The following is a 22,464-nucleotide window of genomic DNA, read 5'->3' as shown; positions in this document are numbered from 1 at the left end:
AATTAATGTAGATATGTCTGTCCATTCATATACATAAATAATATAAAGATATGTCTGCCCATTCACATAAACAAATAATATAAAGATATGTCTATCTGTTCATCTACATAAATACTGTAAAGATATGTCTGTCCGTTCACATATGCAAATAATATAAAGATATGTCTGTCCAGTCACATACATAAATAACGTAAAGATATATATGTCCATTCACATATACAAATGATATAAAGATATGTCCCTTCAGTCACAGACACAGGTAAAGTAAAGATCTGTTGGTCCATTCACATACACAGGTACTGTAAGGATGTGTTGGTCTTTACATACACATTTAAGGTAAAGCAATGTCAGTCCATTCACATAAAAAGTTAATGTAAATATAAGTAAGTCCATCCACATACACAATTATTGTAAAGATATGTCGATCCATTCACATAAACAAATAATGCAAAGATATGTCAGTATGTTCACATACAAAATTAATGTAAATGCATGTAAGTACATTCACAGACACAGTTAACGTGAAGATATCAATATGTTCAGATATGAAATTAACGTAAATATATGTAAGTCCATTCACATACACAATTAACGTAAAGATATGTCAGTATATTCACATGTAAAATTAACGTGAATATATGTAAGTGCATTCACATGCACAGTTTATGTAAAGATATGTCAGTATATTCACATACAAAATTCATGTAAAAAATATGTAAGTCCATTCACATACACAGTTAACACAAACATATGTCAGTTAATTCACACATAAAATATCGTCAACATATGTAAGTCCATTGACATACAAAATTAACATTAACAATATGCCAGTCCATTCACATATAAGATTAACGTCAATATATGTAAGTCCATTCACGGACACAGTTAACGTAAAGATATGTTGGCTCATTCACATACACTGGTACTGTAAAGATATGTTGGTCCATTTACATACACATTTAATGTAGAGCAATGTCAGTACATTAATGTACGAAGTTAATGTAAACATAAGTAAGTCCATTTACGCAATTCTTGTAAAGATATGTTGGTACTTTCACATACAAAATTAAATAAAGATATGTTGGTCCTTTCACATAAACACAATGTAAAGATATGTCGGTATGTTCACATATACATTTCATGAAAATATATGTAAGTCCATTCACATGCACAGTTAAATTAAAGATATGCCAGTCTATTAACATATAGAATTTACGTCAATATATGTAAGTCTATTCACGTACACAGTTTAAGTAAAGATATGTCAGTCTATTCACATATAAAATTAACATAAATTTATGTAAGTCTATTCACAGACGCAGTTTACGTAAAGATATGCCAGTATATTCACATATAAAATTAACATCAATATATGTAAGTCCATTCACATACAGTTAACGTAAAGATATGTCATTATATTCACATATAAAATGTACGTCATTATATGTAAGTCTATTCACATACACAGTTTACGTGAATATATGCCAGTATATTCACATATAAAATTAACGTCAATATACAGTATGTAAGTCCATTCACAGACAGTTACCGTAAAGATATGTTGGTCCATTCACATACATAGGTACTGTAAAGATATTTTGGTGTATTTACATACACATTTAATGTAAAGCAATGTCAGTCCATTCACATACAAAGTTAATGTAAAGATGAGTAAGTCCATTTACACAATTCTTGTAAAGATATCTTAGTACTTTCACATACACACAAATAAAGATATGTCGGTCCATTCACATAAACAAATAATGTAACGATATGCCAGTCTATTCACAGACGCAGTTTACGTAAAGATATGCCAGTATATTCACATATACAATTAATGTAAATATATGTAAGTCCATTCACATAAACAAATCATGTAAAGATATGTCAGTATGTTCGCATATAACATTCATGTAAATATATGTAAGTCCATTCACATAAACAAATAATGTAAAGATATGCCAGTCTATTCACATATAAAATTAACATCAATATATGTAAGTCTATTCACAGACGCAGTTTACTTAAAGATATGCCCGTACATTCACATATACAATTAATGCAAATATATGTAAGTCCATTCACATAAAGTTAACGTAAAGATATGTCATTATTCAAATACAAAATTAACGTCAATATATGTAAGTCTATTCACAGACAAAATTAACGTAAATATATGTTGGTCCATTCACATACATAGGTACTGTACAGATATGTTGGTGTATTTACATACACATTTAATGTAAAGCAATGTCAGTCCATTCACATACAAAGTTAATGTAATTCTTGTAAAGATATGTTGGTACTTTCACATACAAATTAAATAAAGATATGTCGTTTTATTCACATAAACGAATAATGTGAAGATAGGCCAGTCTATTCACAGACACAGTTTACGTAAAGATATGCCAGTATCCATCCACTTTCTACCGCTTGTCCCTTTCGGGGTCGCGGGGGGTGCTGGAGCCTATCTCAGCTGCCAGTATATTCACATATAAAATGTATGTAAATAAATGTAAGTCCATTCACATAAACAAATAATGTAAAGATATGTGAGTTTGTTCACATATAAATTTCATGTACATATACGTAAGTCCATTCACATGCACAGTTAACAAAGATACGCCGGTCCATTCACATCTGTCTGTCCTTTCACATACAAGTGTAAACATTGCACTTCTTCAGTTCTTTGGCTTTTTCAAAACTGTTGATGTGCGACCGGAGCACTTCCTGTTTCCAAGTGCGCTGCAATGCTGGCGTGAGAGTGAGAGTGGCGCCCCCTGCCTGACACAGCAAGCCGTAAACTTCTTTATTTTTATTCATCTGCGCGTTTCTCCCCTCACAGAATCACCACCACGGCCGCCTGCATGATGGACCTGAGGAGATACCCGCTGGACGAGCAGAACTGCACGCTGGAGATCGAGAGCTGTGAGTCACACACACACACACACACACACACACACACACACACACACACACACACACACACACACACACACACACACACACACACACACACACACACACACACACACACACACACACACACACACACACACACACACACACACACACACACAGTAGCGATCGGGCACCCTCATTAGCGGGGATGAAATGTGTGCCCGCCCCTCCCATCCTTTACAAGGCTGTAAGCGCGTGTCTGTACGCGACACGATTTACATGTGCTGCAATCAGCGCTTCCGCACTCATAAATCAGCTGCCTGCCATCGGGCCTCCCGCACGTACTCCAGTGATTCATTGCCACGCGTCGTACGCTCGTCAATCCACAAGCTCAGGGTCTTTTTTTTGCCTTTTTTAACTGAGGAATGAGTGCGTGACCCGACAAACTGTATGCAAATGGAGACACCACCATAAACAACACTTGTACTAATAAAGTATGCAGCGACTTTGGGCAAAATAAAAGAAAAGCAGCACCGCTTTCCACCGACAGTAAGACACCCAACTGTGCTCTCATCTGTCCATTCACGTATATACAAAAAGGTACACATTTGCCTGTGCATTTACACATCTGATGTTGACATATGCATAAACAGTCATAGTGTAAACACGTCTGTCCATTCACATGCAGTACACATAGTGTAACATACTGTATGTCTGTCCATTTACATACACTCAGTGTAAACATGTCTGTCCATTCACATACAGTACACTTACAATGATGTAGACATATGTTTGTCCATTCCCATTCACACTTAATATCAAAAACAATCATATGAGCAGCCTTTCATATAGGCACATGATGCAAAACTCTGTAAGTCTATTCACTCTCTACACATGACGTAAACCTCTGTTTGTCCATTCACATACACATAATATGAAATAAAACGATCATATTAGCAGCCTTTCATATATGCACATGATGCAAAACTCTGTAAGTCTATTCACTCTCTACACATGACGTAAACCTCTGTTTGTCCATTCACATACACATAATATGAAATAAAACGATCATATGAGCAACCTTTCATATATGCACATGATGCAAAACTCTGTAAGTCTATTCACTCTCTACACATGATGTAAACCTCTGTTTGTCCATTCACATACACATAATATGAAATAAAACGATCATATGAGCAACCTTTCATATAGGCACATGATGCAAAACTCTGTAAGTCTATTCACTCTCTACACATGACGTAAACCTCTGTTTGTCCATTCACATACACATAATATGAAATAAAACGATCACATTAGCAGCCTTTCATATATGCACATGATGCAAAACTCTGTAAGTCTATTCACTCTCTACACATGACGTAAACCTCTGTTTGTCCATTCACATACACACATAATATGAAACAAAACGATCATATGAGCAGCCTTTCCCATACGCACATGATGCAAATCTATGTAAATCTATTCACACTCTACACGTGACATAGACATTTGTTTGTCCATTCACATGCACACTTAATATGAAACAAAACGATCATATGAGCAGCCTTTCACATACGCACATGATGCAAACCCATGTAAGTCTATTCACACTCTACACGTGACGTAGACATGTTTGTCCATTCACATACACACTTAATATGAAACAAAACGATCATATGAGCAGTCTTTCACATATGCACATGATGCAAATATATGTAAGTCTATTCACACTCTACACATGACGTAGACATCTGTTTGTCCACTCACATACACACTTAATATGAAACAAAATGATCATATGAGCAGCCTTTCACATACACACATGATGCAAACTTATGTAAGTCTATTCACTTTGTACACATGATGTAGACCTCTGTTTGTCCATTCACATACACACTTAGTATGAAACAAAACAATCAAATGAGCAGCTTTTTATATACGCACATGATGCAAACCCATGTAAGTCTATTCACACTCTACACGTGACGTAGACATGTTTTTCCATTCACATACACACTTAATGTGAAACAAAACGATCATATGAGCAGCTTTTCATACGCACACATGATGCAAACCTATGTAAATCCATTCACGTACCCACGATTAATTTGTTCAATGTGGTGCTTTGCGCTTCAGACGGCTACACGACCGACGACATCGAGTTCTACTGGAAAGGAGGCGACACGGCGGTGACGGGCGTGACGCGAATTGAGCTCCCGCAGTTCTCCATCGTGGACTACAAGCTGGTCTCCAAGAACGTGGTCTTCTCCACCGGTAAAATACTTTGCGTTGGTCTTTGGAAGTTTGCATTTTAATGTTAATATGCTACAATGCTATTGTTGGTATGCTAACAGTTAGCATGTATCAAGTACCAAGTCATATGACTCTGAGGTATTCGGCTGCAAAATTGGCCAAAAAAAAGTTAGCATGCTAATGGAAGTATGCTAATGTCAGCACGCTAACAGTTACAAAGTATCAAGTCATTTGACTCTGAAGTGTTTGGCTGCAAAATTGGAAAAAAAAGTTAGCATGCTAGAATGCTACTGTTAGCATGCTAACAGTTAACATGTGTCACGTACCAAGTCTTATGACTTTGGAGCGCCGGCATGTAAAATTAGTTTTAAAAAATGTGTATGCTAATGTTAGCATGCTAACAGTTAACGTGTGTCAAGTACCGAGTCATATGACTTAAGTGTTCGGCTGCAAAATTGGCTAAGAAAGTTAGCATGCTAATGGTAGCATGTTTATGTTAATATGCTAACAGTTGGCATGTATCAAGTACCAAGTCATATGACTCTGAGGTATTCGGCTGCAAAATTGGCCAAAAAAAAGTTAGCATGCTAATGGAAGTATGCTAATGTCAGCACGCTAACAGTTACAAAGTATCAAGTCATTTGACTCTGAAGTGTTTGGCTGCAAAATTGGAAAAAAAAGTTAGCATGCTAGAATGCTACTGTTAGCATGCTAACAGTTAACATGTGTCACGTACCAAGTCATATGACTTTGGAGCGTCGGCATGTAAAATTAGCTTTAAAAAATGTGTATACTAATGTTAGCATGCTAACAGTTAACGTGTGTCAAGTACCGAGTCATATGACTCTGAAGTGTTCGGCTGCAAAATTGGCTAGGAAAGTTAGCATGCTAATGGTAGCATGTTAATGTTAATATGCTAACAGTTGGCATGTGTCAAGTACCAAGTCATATGACTCTGGAGTGTTTGGCTGCAAAATTGGCTACAAGGGTTAGCATGCTGGAGTGCTAATGTTGGCATGCTAACAGTTAACGTGTGTCAAGTACCAAGTCATATGACTCTGAAGTGTTCGGCTGCAAAATTGGCTAAGAAAGTTAGCATGCTAATGGTAGCAGGCCAATGTGAATATGCTAACAGTTGGCATGTATCAAGTACCACGTCATCTGACTCTGGAGTGTTTAGCTGCAAAATTGGCTAAGAAAGTTAGCATGCTAATTGTAGTATGCTAGTGTGCTAATGTCAGTATGCTAACAATTGGCATGTGTCAAATACCAAGTCATATGACTCGGAAGTGTTTGGCTGCAAAATTAACTAAAACAGTAAGCATGCCAGAGTGCTAACGTTAGCATGCTATCAGTTAACGTGTGTCAAGTGCCAAGTCATACAACTCTGAAGTGTTCCGCTGCAAAATTGGTTAAAAAAAGTTAGCATGTTAATGTTAGCATACATGTGTCAACTGCCAAGTTATATGAGTCTAAAGCTGCAAAATTTGGCTAAAACAGTTAGTATGCTAATGGTAGTATGCTAATGTAAATATGCTAATGTAAATATGCTAACTGTTGGCATGCGTCAGGTACTAAGTCATATGACTCTGCAGTGTCGGCATGTAAAATTAGCTTTAAAAAAATGTCCATGCTAACAGTCAGCATCTATCAAGTACCAAGTCATATAACTCTAGAGTGTTCAGCTGCAAAATTGGCTAAGAAAGTTAGCATGCTAATGGTAGTTTGCTAATGTCAATATGCCAACAGTTGCCATGTGTCAAGTACCAAATCATATGACTCTGAAGTGTTTGGATGCAAAATTGGCTAAAAAAAAGTTAGCATGCTAGAAAGCTAACGTTAGCATGCCAACAGTTAACGTGTGTCAACTACCAGGTTATATGACTCCGAAGTGTTCGGCTGCAAAATTGGCATGCTAGAATGCTAATGTTAGCATGCTAACAGTTAGTGTGTTAGGTACCAAGACTCTAGAGCGTCAAAATGTAAATTAAAAAATGTGCATGCTAATTTTAGCATGCTAACAGTCAACTCTGTTAACAGTTAATTCTGAGATATTCGGCTGCAAAATTGGCAAAAAAAAGTTAGCATGCTAATGTCAGCATGCTAACAGTTAGCATGTGTCATATGACTCTGACGTGTTCCGCTGCAAAATTGGCCCAAAAATATATTAAGCATGTTGATGTTAGCATGCATGTGTCAACTGCCAAGTTATATGAGTCTGAGGCTGCAAAATTTGGCTAAAACAGTTAGTATGCTATTGTTAGCAATGCTTGATTGACCTATTGCGTTGGTTTTAGCATCTTTAATGTATCAAAGTGGCCCCCGCATCCTTCCAGGTTTATTCATGTGGCCCTCGCTGGAAGAAGTTTGGACTATCCAGCCTCCGACTCCATATTGTGGGACGTCAGCGTTTTTTCAAGCGCTACGTTTACGCTAATGAGGTGTCGCGCCTTGCTAACCTCGCAAGAAGGCACATCAACAGCCCAGCCGCCGTGGCGGGTTAGCGTAGCGACGCCCGCCATGTGCGAGATTGTGAGTGGCTGTCACGCTAATGAGAGAAACGCTAACAGTGACGTGTTGATTGCGCGCAGGTGCCTACCCTCGCCTGTCGCTCAGCTTCAAGCTGAGGAGAAACATCGGCTACTTCATCCTGCAGACGTACATGCCCTCCACCCTCATCACCATCCTGTCCTGGGTCTCCTTCTGGATCAACTACGACGCCTCGGCCGCCAGAGTAGCTTTAGGTACGACTTCATGTGCAGCCAAACATGCTAATGTGCAACCAAACATGCTAATGTGCAGCCAAACATGCTAATGTGCATCCATCCATCCATCCATCCATCTTCCTCCGCTTATCAGAGGTCAGGTCGCGGGGGCAGCAGCCTAAGCAGGGAAGCCCAGACTTCCCTTTCCCCAGCCACTTCGTCCAGCTCCTCCCGGGGGATCCTGAGTCGTTCCCAGGCCAGCCGGGAGAGATAGTCTTCCCAACGTGCCCTGGGTCTTCCCCGTGGCCTCCTACCGGTCGGACGTGCCTGAAACACCTCCCTAGGGAGGTGTTCGGGTGGAATCCTGACCAAATGCCCGAACCACCTCATCTGGCTCCTCTCCATGTGGAGGAGCAGCGACTTTACTTTAAGCTCCTCGCGGATGACAGAGCTTCTCACCCTATCTCTAAGGGAGAGCCCCGCCACCCGGCGGAGGAAGCCCATTTCGGCCGCTTGTACCCGTGATCTTGTCCTTTCGGTCATAACCCAAAGCTCATGACCATAGGTGAGGATGGGACCGTAGATCAACCGGTAAATTGAGAGCTTTGCCTTCCGGCTCAGCTCCTTCTTCACCACAACGGATCGATACAGCGTCCGCATTACTGAAGACGCCGGACCGATCCGCCTGTCGATCTCACGATCCACTCTTCCCTCCAAGGTACTGGAACTCCTCCACTTGGGGCAAGATCTCCTCCCCAACCCGGAGATGGCACTCCACCCTTTTACGGGAGAGAACCATGGACTCGGACTTGGAGGTGCTGATTCCCATCCCAGTTGCTTCACACTCAGCTGCGAACCGTTTCAGTGAGAGCTGAAGATCCTGGCCAGATGAAGCCATCAGGACCACATCATCTGCAAAAAGCAGAGACCTAATCCTGCAGCCACCAAACCAGATACCCTCAAAGCCCCGACTGCGCCCAGAAATTCTGTCCACAAAAGTTTTGAACACAGTCGGTGACAAAGGGCAGCCCTGGCGGAGCCCAACCCCCACCGGAAACGGGTCCGACTTACTGCCGGCAGTGCTCTGACATTGATCATACAGGGAGCGGACCGCCACAATCAGATAGTCCGCTACCCCATACTCTCTGAGTACTCCCCACAGGACTTCCCGGGGTACACGGTCGAATGCCTTCTCCAAGTCCACAAAGCATATGTAGACTGGTTGGGCAAACTCCCATGCACCCTCAAGGACCCTGCCGAGAGTATAAGGCTGGTCCACAGTTCCACGACCAGGACGAAAACCACACTGTTCCTCCTGAATCCGAGGTTCGACTATGCGGCGTAGCCTCCTCTCCGGTACACCTGAATAGACCTTACCGGGAATGCTGAGGAGTGTGATCCCACGATAGTTGGAACACACTCTCCGGTTCCCCTTCTTAAAGAGAGGAACCACCACCCCCGGTCTGCCAATCCAGAGGCACCGCCCCTGATGTCCATGCGATGTTGCAGAGTCTTGTCAACCAAGACAGCCCCACAGCATCCAGAGCCTTAAGGAACACCGGGCGGATCTCATCCACCCCCGGGGCCTTGCCACCGAGGAGCTTTTTAACTACCTCGGCAACCTCAGCCCCAGAAATAGGAGAGCCCACCACAGATTCCCCAGGCACTGCTTCCTCATAGGAAGACGTGTTGGTAGGATTGAGGAGGTCTTCGAAGTATTACCTCCACTGATTCACAACATCCGCAGTCAAGGTCAGCAGAACACCATCCCCACCATACACGGTGTTGACATTGCACCGCTACCCCTTCCTGAGGCGGCGGATGGTGGTCCAGAATCGCTTCGAAGCCGTCTGGAAGTCGTTTTCCATGGCTTCCACGAACTCCTCCCATGTCTGAGTTTTTGCGTCCGCGACCACTGAAGCCGCACACCGCCTGGCCTGTCGGTACCCGTCTGCTGCCTCCGGAGTCCTATGAGCAAAAAGAACCCGATAGGACTCTCTCTTCAGTTTGACGGCATCCCTCACCGCCGGTGTCCACCAACGAGTTCTAGGATTACCGCCACGACAGGCACCAACCACATTGCGGCCACAGCTCCAATCAGCCGCCTCGACAATAGAGGTGCGGAACATGATCCACTCGGACTCAATGTCCAGCACCTCCCTCGTGACATGTTCATTCTGTTCTTCCGGAGGCGGGAATTGAAACTCTCTCTGACAGGAGACTCTGCTAGGCGTTCCCAGCAGACCCTCACAATGTGTTTGGGCCTGCCAGGTCTGTCCGGCATCCTCCCCCACCATCGCAGCCAACTCACCACCAGGTGGTAAATGGTAGAAAGCTCCGCCCCTCTCTTCACCCAAGTGTCCAAAACATGAGACCGCAAATCCGATGACACAACTACAAAGTCAATCATGGAACTGCGGCCTAGGGTGTCCTGGTGCCAAGTGCATATATGGACACCCTTATGCTTGAACATGTGTCTGTTATGGACAATCTGTGACGAGCACAAAAGTCCAATAACAAAACACCCTTCGGATTCAGATCCGGGCGGCCATTCTTCCCAATCACGCCTCTCCAGGTTTCACTGTCGTTGCCAACATGAGCGTTGAAGTCCCCCAGTAGAACGAGGGAATCACCCGGGGGAGCACCCTCCAGTACTCCCTCGAGTGAATCCAAAAAGGGTGGGTACTCTGAGCTGCCGCTTGGCGCGTAATTGCAAACGACAGTCAGGACCCGTCCCCCCCCACCCGAAGAGTCCAGCCCCTCTCGAGAGAACTGGTTCCAGAGACCTTGCTGTGCGTCGAAGTGAGTCGGACTATATATAGCCGGAACTTCTCCACCTCGCGCACTAGCTCAGGCTTCTTCCCCCCCGAGCGAGGTGACGTTCCACGTCCCAAGAGCTAGCTTATGTAGCCGAGGATCGGACCGCCAAGTGCCCTGCCTTCGGCTGCCGCCCAGCTCACATTGCACTCGACCTCTATGGCCCCTGCTATGGATGGTGAGCCCATTGGAGGGGGGACCCACGTTGCCTCTTCGGGCTGTGCCTGGCCGGGCCCCATGGGGACGGGCCCGGCCACCAGGCGCTCGCCATCGTGCCCCACCTCCGAGCTCGGCTCCAGAAGGGGGCCCCGGTGACCCGCGTCCAAGGCAAGGGAAATCTGCGTCCTTCGATTGTATTTTCCATTGAAGTCTAAAGTATGTCTGTCCATTCATTCACACACGCACACACACACACACACACACAGTAAATATCCATTTGACTATTGAATTCAACCATTTGTCTCTCCATTCACATACACATTTATAAACAAACTACACATGTGTCTGTTTATTCTCATATATATACTTATTGCAAATATACTGTATGTTCATTCACACACGCACTGAATTCGAGCATGTGTGCCTCCATTCCCATTCACATGAGGCAAACATGTCTGTCCATTTACATATACAGTAATTCACATATACAGTAAACATACAATTAAAACATGTCTATTCCTGTATACACACATAATGTTGAGTGTCCATTTATACTGTACACACATAATTTAGACATCTGTCAGTCCATTCACATACACACAGCTGTTGTAAATATCTGTCTCGTCACATACAGGCTAAATTCAAACACGTCTCTCTCCATTCACATACACACAATGTTAACGAGTTTGTCAGTTCACATTAATAGTGCACACACAATTTACATGTCTGTCCATTCACATACAGTGGGGCAAAAAAGTATTTAGTCAGCCACCCATTGATTGTCAATGGGTGGCTGACTAAATACTTTTTTGCCCCACTGTATATACGCATCAATTCAACGTTTGTCTGTCCGTTCACATACAGCCGAGTGCAAACTTTGGCGCGTCTGTCCATTCACAGACAATATGAACATCTGTCAGTTCTTTCACATAAACACACGTGTGAATGGATGGACAAAGTCTAATCTAACGTTCACGTACACAAAGGAGCAAAGTGAGTATGCATTTAAGATGTCGGATGTTAGCATTGACGCTAAGGCTAACAAAAGCGGTGTCCTGGCTGGTCCACTGAAATAGGTGAGTGCAGGCTAACATTGGGAGTCTGGAGGGTGTCGAGAAGTGCAGCTATTACATATTGTTGCTTTAGTCTGAGAGAACGTTGCACAGCCTTCTCCTCAAATCTGAGGTTTTTTGTTCTTGCCTCTCACGCTGGGATCGATGCGATGGTCCCACACCGCTCGCCACTCTCCCCCGCACACGCCGCTCCAGCGCTACATTTTGGGACCGCTTACGCAACCGACGCCCAAGACACAGAAATAGACGAGACGCGGCGGTCCAGCCTGGAGACGCACAGTGATTTCTTAGATGTTTTGTCTAAAACAAAATATATACAAACACACACCTACATATATATTTATTTATATATATACTGTGTGTGTATATATATATATATATATATATATATATATATATATATATATATATATATATATATATATATATATATATATATATATATATATATATATATATATATATATATATATATATATATATATGAAACAGGCCTGTAGAGATGAAATAGTCTTGTGATTTTTTTCCCACACATACATACATACATATATATATATATATATATATATATATATATATATATATATATATATATATATATATATATATATATATATATATATATATATATATATATGTATGTATGTATGTATGTATGTATGTATGTATGTATGTATGTATGTATGTATGTATGTATGTATGTATGTATGTATGTATATATATATATATATATATATATATATATATATATATATATATATATATATATATATATATATATATATATATATATATATATGTGTGGGAAAAAAATCACAAGACTATTTCATCTCTACAGGCCTGTTTCATGAGGGGTTTTCCTCAATCCTCAGGAGATTCCTGAGGATTGAGGAAAACCCCTCATGAAACAGGCCTGTAGAGATGAAATAGTCTTGTGATTTTTTTCCCACACATACATATTACGCTCTACCACGGTATCGAGCACTATTTTTTGGATAATCTAATTAAGACATATATATATATATATATATATATATACAAACCCCGTTTCCATATGAGTTGGGAAATTGTGTTAGATGTAAATATAAACGGAATACAATGATTTGCAAATCATTTTCAACCCATATTCAGTTGAATATGCTACAAAGACAACATATTTGATGTTCAAACTGATAAACTTTTTTTTTTTGTGCAAATAATCATTAAAGGCCTACTGAAATGAAATTTTCTTATTTAAACGGGGATAGCAGATCCATTCTATGTGTCATACTTGATCATTTTGCGATATTCCCATATTTTTGCTGAAAGGATTTAGTAGAGAACATCGACGATAAAGTTCGCAACTTTTGCTCGCTGATAAAAAAAAAGCCTTGCCTGTACCGGAAGTAGCGTGACGTCGCAGGTTGAAAGGCTCCTCACAATTCCCCATTGTTTACACCAGCAGCGAGAGCGATTCGGACCGAGAAAGCGACGATTACCCCATTAATTTGAGCGAGGATGAAAGATTCGTGGATGAGGAACGTGAGAGTGAAGGACTAGAGTGCAGTGCAGGACGTATCTTTTTTCGCTCTGACCGTAACTTAGGTACAAGCTGGCTCATTGGATTCCACACTTTCTCCTTTTTCTATTGTTGATCACGGATTTGTATTTTAAACCACCTCGGATACTATATCCTCTTGAAAATGAGAGTCGAGAACGCGAAATGGACATTCACAGTGACTTTTATCTCCACGACAATACATCGGCGAAGCACTTTAGCTACGGAGCTAACGTGAAACAAAAGAAATAAGCCCCTGACTGGAAGGATAGACAGAAAATCAACAATACTACCAAACACTGGACCTGTAACCACACGGTTAATGCTGTCCAACCTGGCAAAGCCTAGCAATGCTGTTGCTAACGACGCCATTGAAGCTAACTTAGCTACGGGACCTCGACAGAGCTATGCTAAAAACATTAGCTATCCACCTACGCCAGCCCTCATCTGCTCATCAACACCCATGCTGACCTGCGTTCCAGGGATCGACGGAAGGACGAAGGACTTCACCCGATCACCGATGCGGTCGGCGGCTAGCGTCGGATAGCGCGTCTGCTATCCAACTCAAAGTCCTCCTCCCGCTAATACACCGATCCCACCTACAGCTTTCTTCTTTGCAGTCTTCATTGTTCATTAAACAAATTGCAAAAGATTCACCAACACAGATGTCCAGAATATTGTGGAATTTTGCGATGAAAACAGAGCTGTTTGTATTGGGATACAATGTGTCCGAATACTTCCGCTTCAACCATTGACGTCACGCGCAAACGTCATCATAAACTATCAGACTGCGTGGTCGCTAGTAGTGGCTTTCAGTAGGCCTTTAACTTTAGAATTTGGTGCCAGCAACACGTGACAAAGAAGTTGGGAAAGGTGGCAATAAATACTGATAGAGTTGAGGAATGCTCATCAAACACTTATTTGGAACATCCCACAGGTGAACAGGCTAATTGGGAACAGGTGGGTGCCATGATTGGGTATAAAAGTAGATTCCATGAAATGCTCAGTCATTCACAAACAAGGATGGGGCGAGGGTCACCACTTTGTCAACAAATGAGTGAGCAAATTGTTGAACAGTTTAAGAAAAATCTTTCTCAACCAGCTATTGCAAGGAATTTAGGGATTTCACCATCTAAGCTCCGTAATATCATCAAAGGGTTCAGAGAATCCGGAGAAATCACTGCACGTAAGCAGCTAAGCCCGTGACCTTCCATCCCTCAGGCTGTACTGTATCAACAAGTGATATCAGTGTGTAAAGGATATCACCACATGGGCTCAGGAACACTTCAGAAACCCACTGTCAGTAACTACAGTTGGTCGCTACATCTGTAAGTGCAAGTTAAAACTCTCCTATGCACGGCGAAAACCGTTTATCAACAACACCCAGAAACGCCGTCGGCTTCGCTGGGCCTGAGCTCATCTAAGATGGACTGATACAAAGTGGAAAAGTGTTCTGTGGTCTGACGAGTCCACATTTCACATTTTTTTTGGAAGCTGTGGACGTCGTGTCCTCCGGACCAAAGAGGAAAAGAACCATCCGGATTGTTCTATGCGCAAAGTGTAAAAGCCAGCATGTGTGATGGTATGGGGGTGTATTAGTGCCCAAGACATGGGTAACTTACACATCTGTGAAGGCGCCATTAATGCTGAAAGGTACATACAGGTTTTGGAGCAACATATGTTGCCATCCAAGCAATGTTACCATGGACGCCCCTGCTTATTTCAGCAAGACAATGCCAAGCCACGTGTTACATCAACGTGGCTTCATAGTAAAAGAATGCGGGTACTAGACTGGCCTGCCTGTAGTCCAGACCTGTCTCCCATTGAAAATGTGTGGCGCATTATGAAGCCTAAAATAGCACAAGGGAGACCCCCGGACTGTTGAACAACTTAAGCTGTACATCAAGCAAGAATGGGAAAGAATTCCACCTGAGAAGCTTCAAAAATGTGTCTCCTCAGTTCCCAAACGTTTACTGAGTGTTGTTAAAAGGAAAGGCCATGTAACACAGTGGTGAACATGCCCTTTCTCAACTACTTTGGCACGTGTTGCAGCCATGAAATTCTAAGTTAATTATTATTTGCAAAAAAAAAAAAAAAGTTTATGAGTTTGAACATCAAATATGTTGTCTTTGTAGTGCATTCAACTGAATATGGCTTGAAAAGGATTTGCAAATCATTGTATTCCGTTTATATTTACATCTAACACAATTTCCCAACTCATATGGAAACAGGGTTTGTACGTACATCTCCTCTCTGGTCAACAAAAGCACCATGAAGATTCTGGCGGGAACTCTCGATTATGCATGCACCTCCTGGTACCCTAGCACCTCCAAAACCCTCAAATCTAAACTCCAAACATCCCAGAACAAGCTAGTCAGATTACTTCTAGACCTCCACCCCAGATCACACCTCACTCCTACCCACTTCTCCAAAGTGGGCTGGCTCAAGGTGGAGGACAGAGTTAAACAACTTGCACTGAGCCTAGTCTATAAAATCCGCTACACCTCCCTGATACCAAAGTACATGTCAAACTACTTCCATAACGTAAATGACCGCCATAACCACAACACCAGGGGGTGCTCCACTAACCATGTTAAACCCAGATTCCGAACTAACAAAGGTCTTAACTCATTCTCTTTCTATGCCACATCAATGTGGAATGCGCTCCCAACAGGTATAAAAGAAAGGGCATCTCTATCCTCCTTCAAAACCGCAATAAAAGAACACCTCCAGGCAGCTACAACCCTAAACTAACACCCTCCCCGGAATGTTAATAATCAAATGTAAACAATCAAATGCATATACTTTTTCTTATGCCTTCTGATCTCTCTCTCTCTCTCTCTCTCTCTCTCTCTCTCTCTATATATATATATATATATATATATATATATATATATATATATATATATATATATATATATATATATATATATATATATATATGTCCACTACTTGCTGTACATATCCTACCAAGTCAGACCTACACTGTTCCAATATCCATTTCTCTGTTCTCAATTGTTGATGACTGATAACAACCAAACCTAATCCCCCCCTACCCCCCCTCCACACCCCGGATTGTAAATAATGTAAATAATTAAATGTGATTATCTTGTGTGATGACTGTATTATGACGATAGTATAAATCTGATAGTATATATCTGTATCATGAATCAATTTAAGTGGACCCCGACTTAAACAAGTTGAAAAACTTATTCGGGTGTTACCATTTAGTGGTCAATTGTACGGAATATGTACTTCACTGTGCAACCTACTAATAAAAGTCTCAATCAATCACATATACATACATATATATATATATATATATATATATATATATATATATATATATATATATATATATATATATATATATATATATATATATATATATATATATATACACACACACACACACATATATATATATATATATATATATACACACACCTATATATATATATACATATACTGTATATACACACATATACATATATACATATACTGTATATACACACATATACATATATATGTATATACATACACACATATAGTGTATACATATACACACATATATACAGTATATATATATATATATACACACACATATATATGTATATATGTATATATATATATATATATATATATATATATATATATACATATTCAAAATATATATACATACATATTCTATATATATATTTTCAATATATATACAAATATATACACATATTCAATATATATATACATACATAAATATTTGATATCTATACACATATTCAAAATATATATACATACATATTCTATATATATATTTTCAATATATATACAAATATATACACATATTCAATATATATATATACATACATAAATATTTGATATATATATATTTTCAGTATATTTATACATAGATATACATATATACATTTACATACATATATACATATGTATATATATATATATATATATATATATATATATATATATATATATATATATATATATATATATATATATATATATATATATATATATACACATATAAACATATATACACAAATACACAGAACTGAGGTTTTTAACTACCTCGGCAACCTCAGCCTCAGAAATAGAAGAGCCCACCCCAGAGTCCCCAGACACTGCTTCCTCATAGGAAGACGTGTCGGTGGGATTCCATGGGTCCACAGATCCAAAAAATCCCAAATGGAAGTTGGCAGCACATCACCGCCACCAGAGCCACCTACAGCGAGAGTACGGACAATTCGGTTTCAGAGTTGGTCCCAGACATGGCGGCCTGTAGACACGTGGGGGTCTTTTCACCAATCATTTAGGAGCTCCTCTGGCCACACTCTCTCTGATTGGTCAAAAGCCCTTCTCGTGACTACAGGGCGCCATGTTTGGGACCAACTCTGAAACCGACTTGTCCATACTCTCTTTATGCACGGCTCCGGTCCCCACAATACACGTGTACATGTTGACAGTGCACTGCTCCCTCTTCCTGAGGCGGAAGAAGGTGGTCCAGAATCACTTCGAAGCCGTCCGGAAGTCGTTCCAAACTTCTCCCATGTTTGAGTTTGAGACCACCAAAGCCGTACACCGCATGGTCTGTCGGTACCTGTCCGCTGCCTGCGGAGTCCCATGAGGACAAAAGGACTCCTCTTACAGCTTGACGGAATACCTCACCACTGGTGGGGTTCTGGGATTACTGCCATGACAGGCACCAACCACCTTGCGACCGCATCTCCAATCGGCCGCCTCAACAATAGAGGCACGGAACATGGTCCGCTCGGACGACTCTCGTAACATGTCCGAAGTTCTTGCAGAGGTGGGAATTAAAACTCTCTCTGTCGGGAGACTCTGCCAGACGCTCCCATCAAGTAATCCAGTCCACAAAAATCCACGGTATGCTTTGTACCTAAACACAGAGTTTTTTGTGTTGCAGGCATCACCACCGTGCTCACCATGACAACCATCAACACCCACCTGAGGGAGACGCTACCCAAGATCCCCTACGTGAAAGCCATCGACGTCTACCTGATGGGATGCTTCGTCTTCGTCTTCTTGGCGCTGCTGGAGTACGCCTTCGTCAACTACATCTTCTTTGGGCGAGGGCCACAGATTCAGAAGAGGCTGGCCGAGAAGGCGCTGAAAGCCAACAATGACCGCGCCAACTTCGACCGGCCCACGGTGAGGAGGAGAGGTTTGAGGACATCTTGTCCACTGGCCTTTGTCTTTAATGAGCAGAAGAAGAAGACGTCCATGAGGCATGCGGCTCACGGTTCAGTAGGTTCCCCATTTTTGGGGAACAATTTGAATCAGAATCAAATCTGGGTTCAACACATCCATCCATCCATCCATTTTCTACCGCTTGTCCCTTTCGGATTCACGGGGGGTGCTGGAGCCCATCTCAGCTGCATTCGGGCGATCGGCGGGGTAAACCCTGGACAAGTCCGGTTCAACACAATTCTTGCAATATAGAAATTATCCGGGTAGCCATCTCCAGGTTGGGAAGGAGATCTTGCCCCAAGTGGAGGAGTTCAAGTACCTTGGAGGCTTGCTCAGGAGTGAGGGACAAGTGGATCGGGAGATCGACAGGTGGATCGGTGCAGCGTCTGCAGGGATGCGGACACTGCATCGGTTCGTCATGGTGAAGAAGGAGCTAAGCCAGAAGGCAAAGCTCTCAATTTACCGGTCGATCTACGTTTCTATCCTCACCTATGGTCATGGTCTTTGGGTTATGACCGACAGGACAAGATCACGGGTACGAGCCCCCGAAATGAGTTCCCTCTGTCGGGTGGCGGGGTTCTCCCTTGAGATAGGGGGAGAACCTCGGCCATTCCGGAGCTCTGAGTAAAGCCGCTGCTCCTCCACATCGAGAGGAGCCAGATGAGGTGGTTCCCGGAGGCCTCCCTGGGGAGGTGTTTAGGGCACGTATGCCTGGTAAGAGGCCACGGGGAAGACCCAGGACAGGGTGGAGAGACTATGTCTCTCAGCTGGCCTGGGAACGCCTCGCGATCCCCCAAAAAGAGCTGGACGCTAATGTTCCTCTTTAGTCCTGTAGGTGGCAGTACGGCTACCATCAAAATATGCTAATGTTCTTATTTAGTCCTGTAGGTGGCAGTACTGCTACCATAAAAATAAGCTAATGTTCCTCTTTAGTCCTGTAGGTGGCAGTACTGCTACCATAAACATATGCTAATGTTCCTCTTTAGTCCTGTAGGTGGCAGTACGGCTACCATAAAAATATGCTAATGTTCCTCTTTAGTCCTGTAGGTGGCAGTACTGCTACCATAAAAATATGCCAATGTTCCTCTTTAGTCCTGTAGGTGGCAGTACTGCTACCACCAAAATATGCCAAAGTTCCTCTCTAGTCCTGTAGGTGGCAGTACTGCTACCATCAAAATATGCTAATGTTCCTTTTTAGTCCTGTAGGTGGCAGTACTGCTACCATAAAAGTATGCTAATGTTCCTCTTTGGTCATGTAGGTGGCAGTACTGCTGCCACCAAAATATGCTAATGCTCCTTTTTAGTCCTGTAGGTGGCAGTACTGCTACCACCAAAATATGTCAACGTTCCTCTCTAGTCCTGTAGGTGGCAGTACTGCTACCACCAAAATATGCTAATGTTCCTCTTTAGTCCTGTAGGTGGCAGTACTGCTACCACCAAAATATGCTAATGTTCCTCTTTAGTCCTGTAGGTGGCAGTAGTGCTACCACAATGCTAACATTTGTCTTTAATCCTTTATGACTTGGTAGAAATAGTTTTGCATCATTTTGTCAATACAAGAACATAAAACATGACCAGCCATGCTAAAGTATGCAAGATTAATATGAAAAAGTAACAAATCAAAGTTCTAAAGTGCGGTTCTTCACTCTGTCTTGGTTCAGGCCGACTCCCAGGGCAACATCCTGCTGACCACCTTGGAGATCCACAACGAGGTGGGAGGTAACGAGGTCACCACCATGTTGTGCGAGACCACACATAACTCCGCCCCCTTGGCGCTGGACAACTCCTCGGGCGTGCAGCACAGGAGGAGCAGCGAGTGGTCGGGCCGCCGCAGCCTGGACAAGAACGCCCAGCTCAGGAGGAGCCGACTGAGGCGGCGCTCGTCGCAGCTCAAGATCAAAATCCCCGACCTGACGGACGTGAACACTATCGACCGCTGGTCTCGCTTCATCTTCCCTTTCAGCTTCTCCTTCTTCAACGTCGTCTACTGGCTTTATTACGTCAACTAACTTGTGACTCTTTGTGCTGTTGTGTGTCGCAAACATGCTTTGTCTCTTTTAGAACCCGCCTGTGACCTCCTGTCCTCACTCCAGATGCCAGCCAGTGTTGGAACACGCCCACAATGTTGGAACACACCCACAATGTTGTGACACGCCCACAACGTTGGAACACGCCCACAATGTTGGAACACACCCACAATGTTGTGACACGCCCACAATGTTGAAAACACGCCAACAAATGTTGCGACACGCCCATAATGTTGGAACACGCCCACAACGTTGGAACACGCCCACAATGTTGGAACACGCCAACAAATGTTGCGACACGCCCATAATGTTGGAACACACCCACAACGTTGTGACACGCCCACAACGTTGGAACACGCCCACAACGTTGTGACACGCCCACAACGTTGGAACACGGCCACAATGTTGGAACACGCCAACAAATGTTGCGACACGCCCATAATGTTGGAACACACCCACAACGTTGTGACACGCCCACAACGTTGGAACACACCCACAATGTTGGAACACGCCAACAAATGTTGCGACACGCCCATAATGTTGGAACACACCCACAATGTTGCGACACGCCCACAATGCTGGAACACGCCCACAATGTTGGAACACGCCCACAATGTTGGAACACGCCAACAAATGTTGCGACACGCCCACAATGATGGAACACGCCCACAATGTTGGGACACGCCAACAAATGTTGCGACACGCCCATAATGTTGGAACACACCCACAATGTTGCGACACGCCCACAACGCTGGAACACGCCCACAATGTTGGAACACGTCAACAAATGTTGTGACACGCCCACAACTTTGGAACACGCCAACAAACGTTGGAACACGCCCACAATGTTGGAACACGCCCACAATGTTGGAACACACCCACAATGTTGGAACACGCCAACAAATGTTGCGACACGCCCATAATGTTGGAACACACCCACAATGTTGCGACACGCCCACAATGCTGGAACACGCCCACAATGTTGGAACACGCCAACAAATGTTGCGACACGCCCACAATGATGGAACACGCCCACAATGTTGGGACACGCCAACAAATGTTGCGACACGCCCATAATGTTGGAACACACCCACAATGTTGCGACACGCCCACAACGCTGGAACACGCCCACAATGTTGGAACACGTCAACAAATGTTGTGACACGCCCACAACTTTGGAACACGCCAACAAACGTTGCGACACGCCAACAAACGTTGGAACACGCCCACAATGTTGGAACACGCCCACAATGTTGGAACACACCCACAATGTTGGAACACGCCAACAAATGTTGCGACACGCCCATAATGTTGGAACACACACACAACGTTGTGACACGCCCACAACGTTGGAACACACCCACAATGTTGGAGCACACCCACAACGTTGTGACACGCCCACAACGTTGGAACACACCCACAATGTTGGAACACGCCAACAAATGTTGCGACACGCCCATAATGTTGGAACACACCCACAATGTTGCGACACGCCCACAATGCTGGAACACGCCCACAATGTTGGAACACGCCAACAAATGTTGCGACACGCCCACAATGATGGAACACGCCCACAATGTTGGGACACGCCAACAAATGTTGCGACACGCCCATAATGTTGGAACACACCCACAATGTTGCGACACGCCCACAACGCTGGAACACGCCCACAATGTTGGAACACGTCAACAAATGTTGTGACACGCCCACAACTTTGGAACACGCCAACAAACGTTGCGACACGCCAACAAACGTTGGAACACGCCCAC

The 22,464-nt window shown here is 42.8% G+C and overlaps 1 protein-coding gene across 3 annotated transcripts in view; it reads left to right on the top strand.

Moving 5' to 3' along the window:
* The window catches only part of gabrb3 (gamma-aminobutyric acid type A receptor subunit beta3), a 113,647-nt gene extending 92,830 nt beyond the window's left edge, over positions 1–20,817 (top strand). For 2 of the 3 annotated variants that reach the window (XM_062038786.1, XM_062038787.1), the window contains exons 6-10: positions 2,846–2,928; positions 5,038–5,175; positions 7,746–7,898; positions 18,385–18,629; positions 20,330–20,817. In XM_062038786.1, the coding sequence (XP_061894770.1) occupies positions 2,846–2,928; positions 5,038–5,175; positions 7,746–7,898; positions 18,385–18,629; positions 20,330–20,677 (967 nt within the window). In that variant the 3' untranslated portion in view covers positions 20,678–20,817. The remainder of the gene's footprint in view (positions 1–2,845; positions 2,929–5,037; positions 5,176–7,745; positions 7,899–18,384; positions 18,630–20,329) is intronic. The other variant, XM_062038788.1, reaches the window with a different exon arrangement.
* The last annotated feature ends 1,647 nt before the right edge of the window (positions 20,818–22,464 follow it).

Source organism: Entelurus aequoreus, linkage group LG27 (genome assembly GCF_033978785.1).
Source record: "Entelurus aequoreus isolate RoL-2023_Sb linkage group LG27, RoL_Eaeq_v1.1, whole genome shotgun sequence".
NCBI lineage: Eukaryota > Metazoa > Chordata > Actinopteri > Syngnathiformes > Syngnathidae > Entelurus > Entelurus aequoreus.
This window is presented reverse-complemented; position numbering and strand designations above follow the sequence as displayed.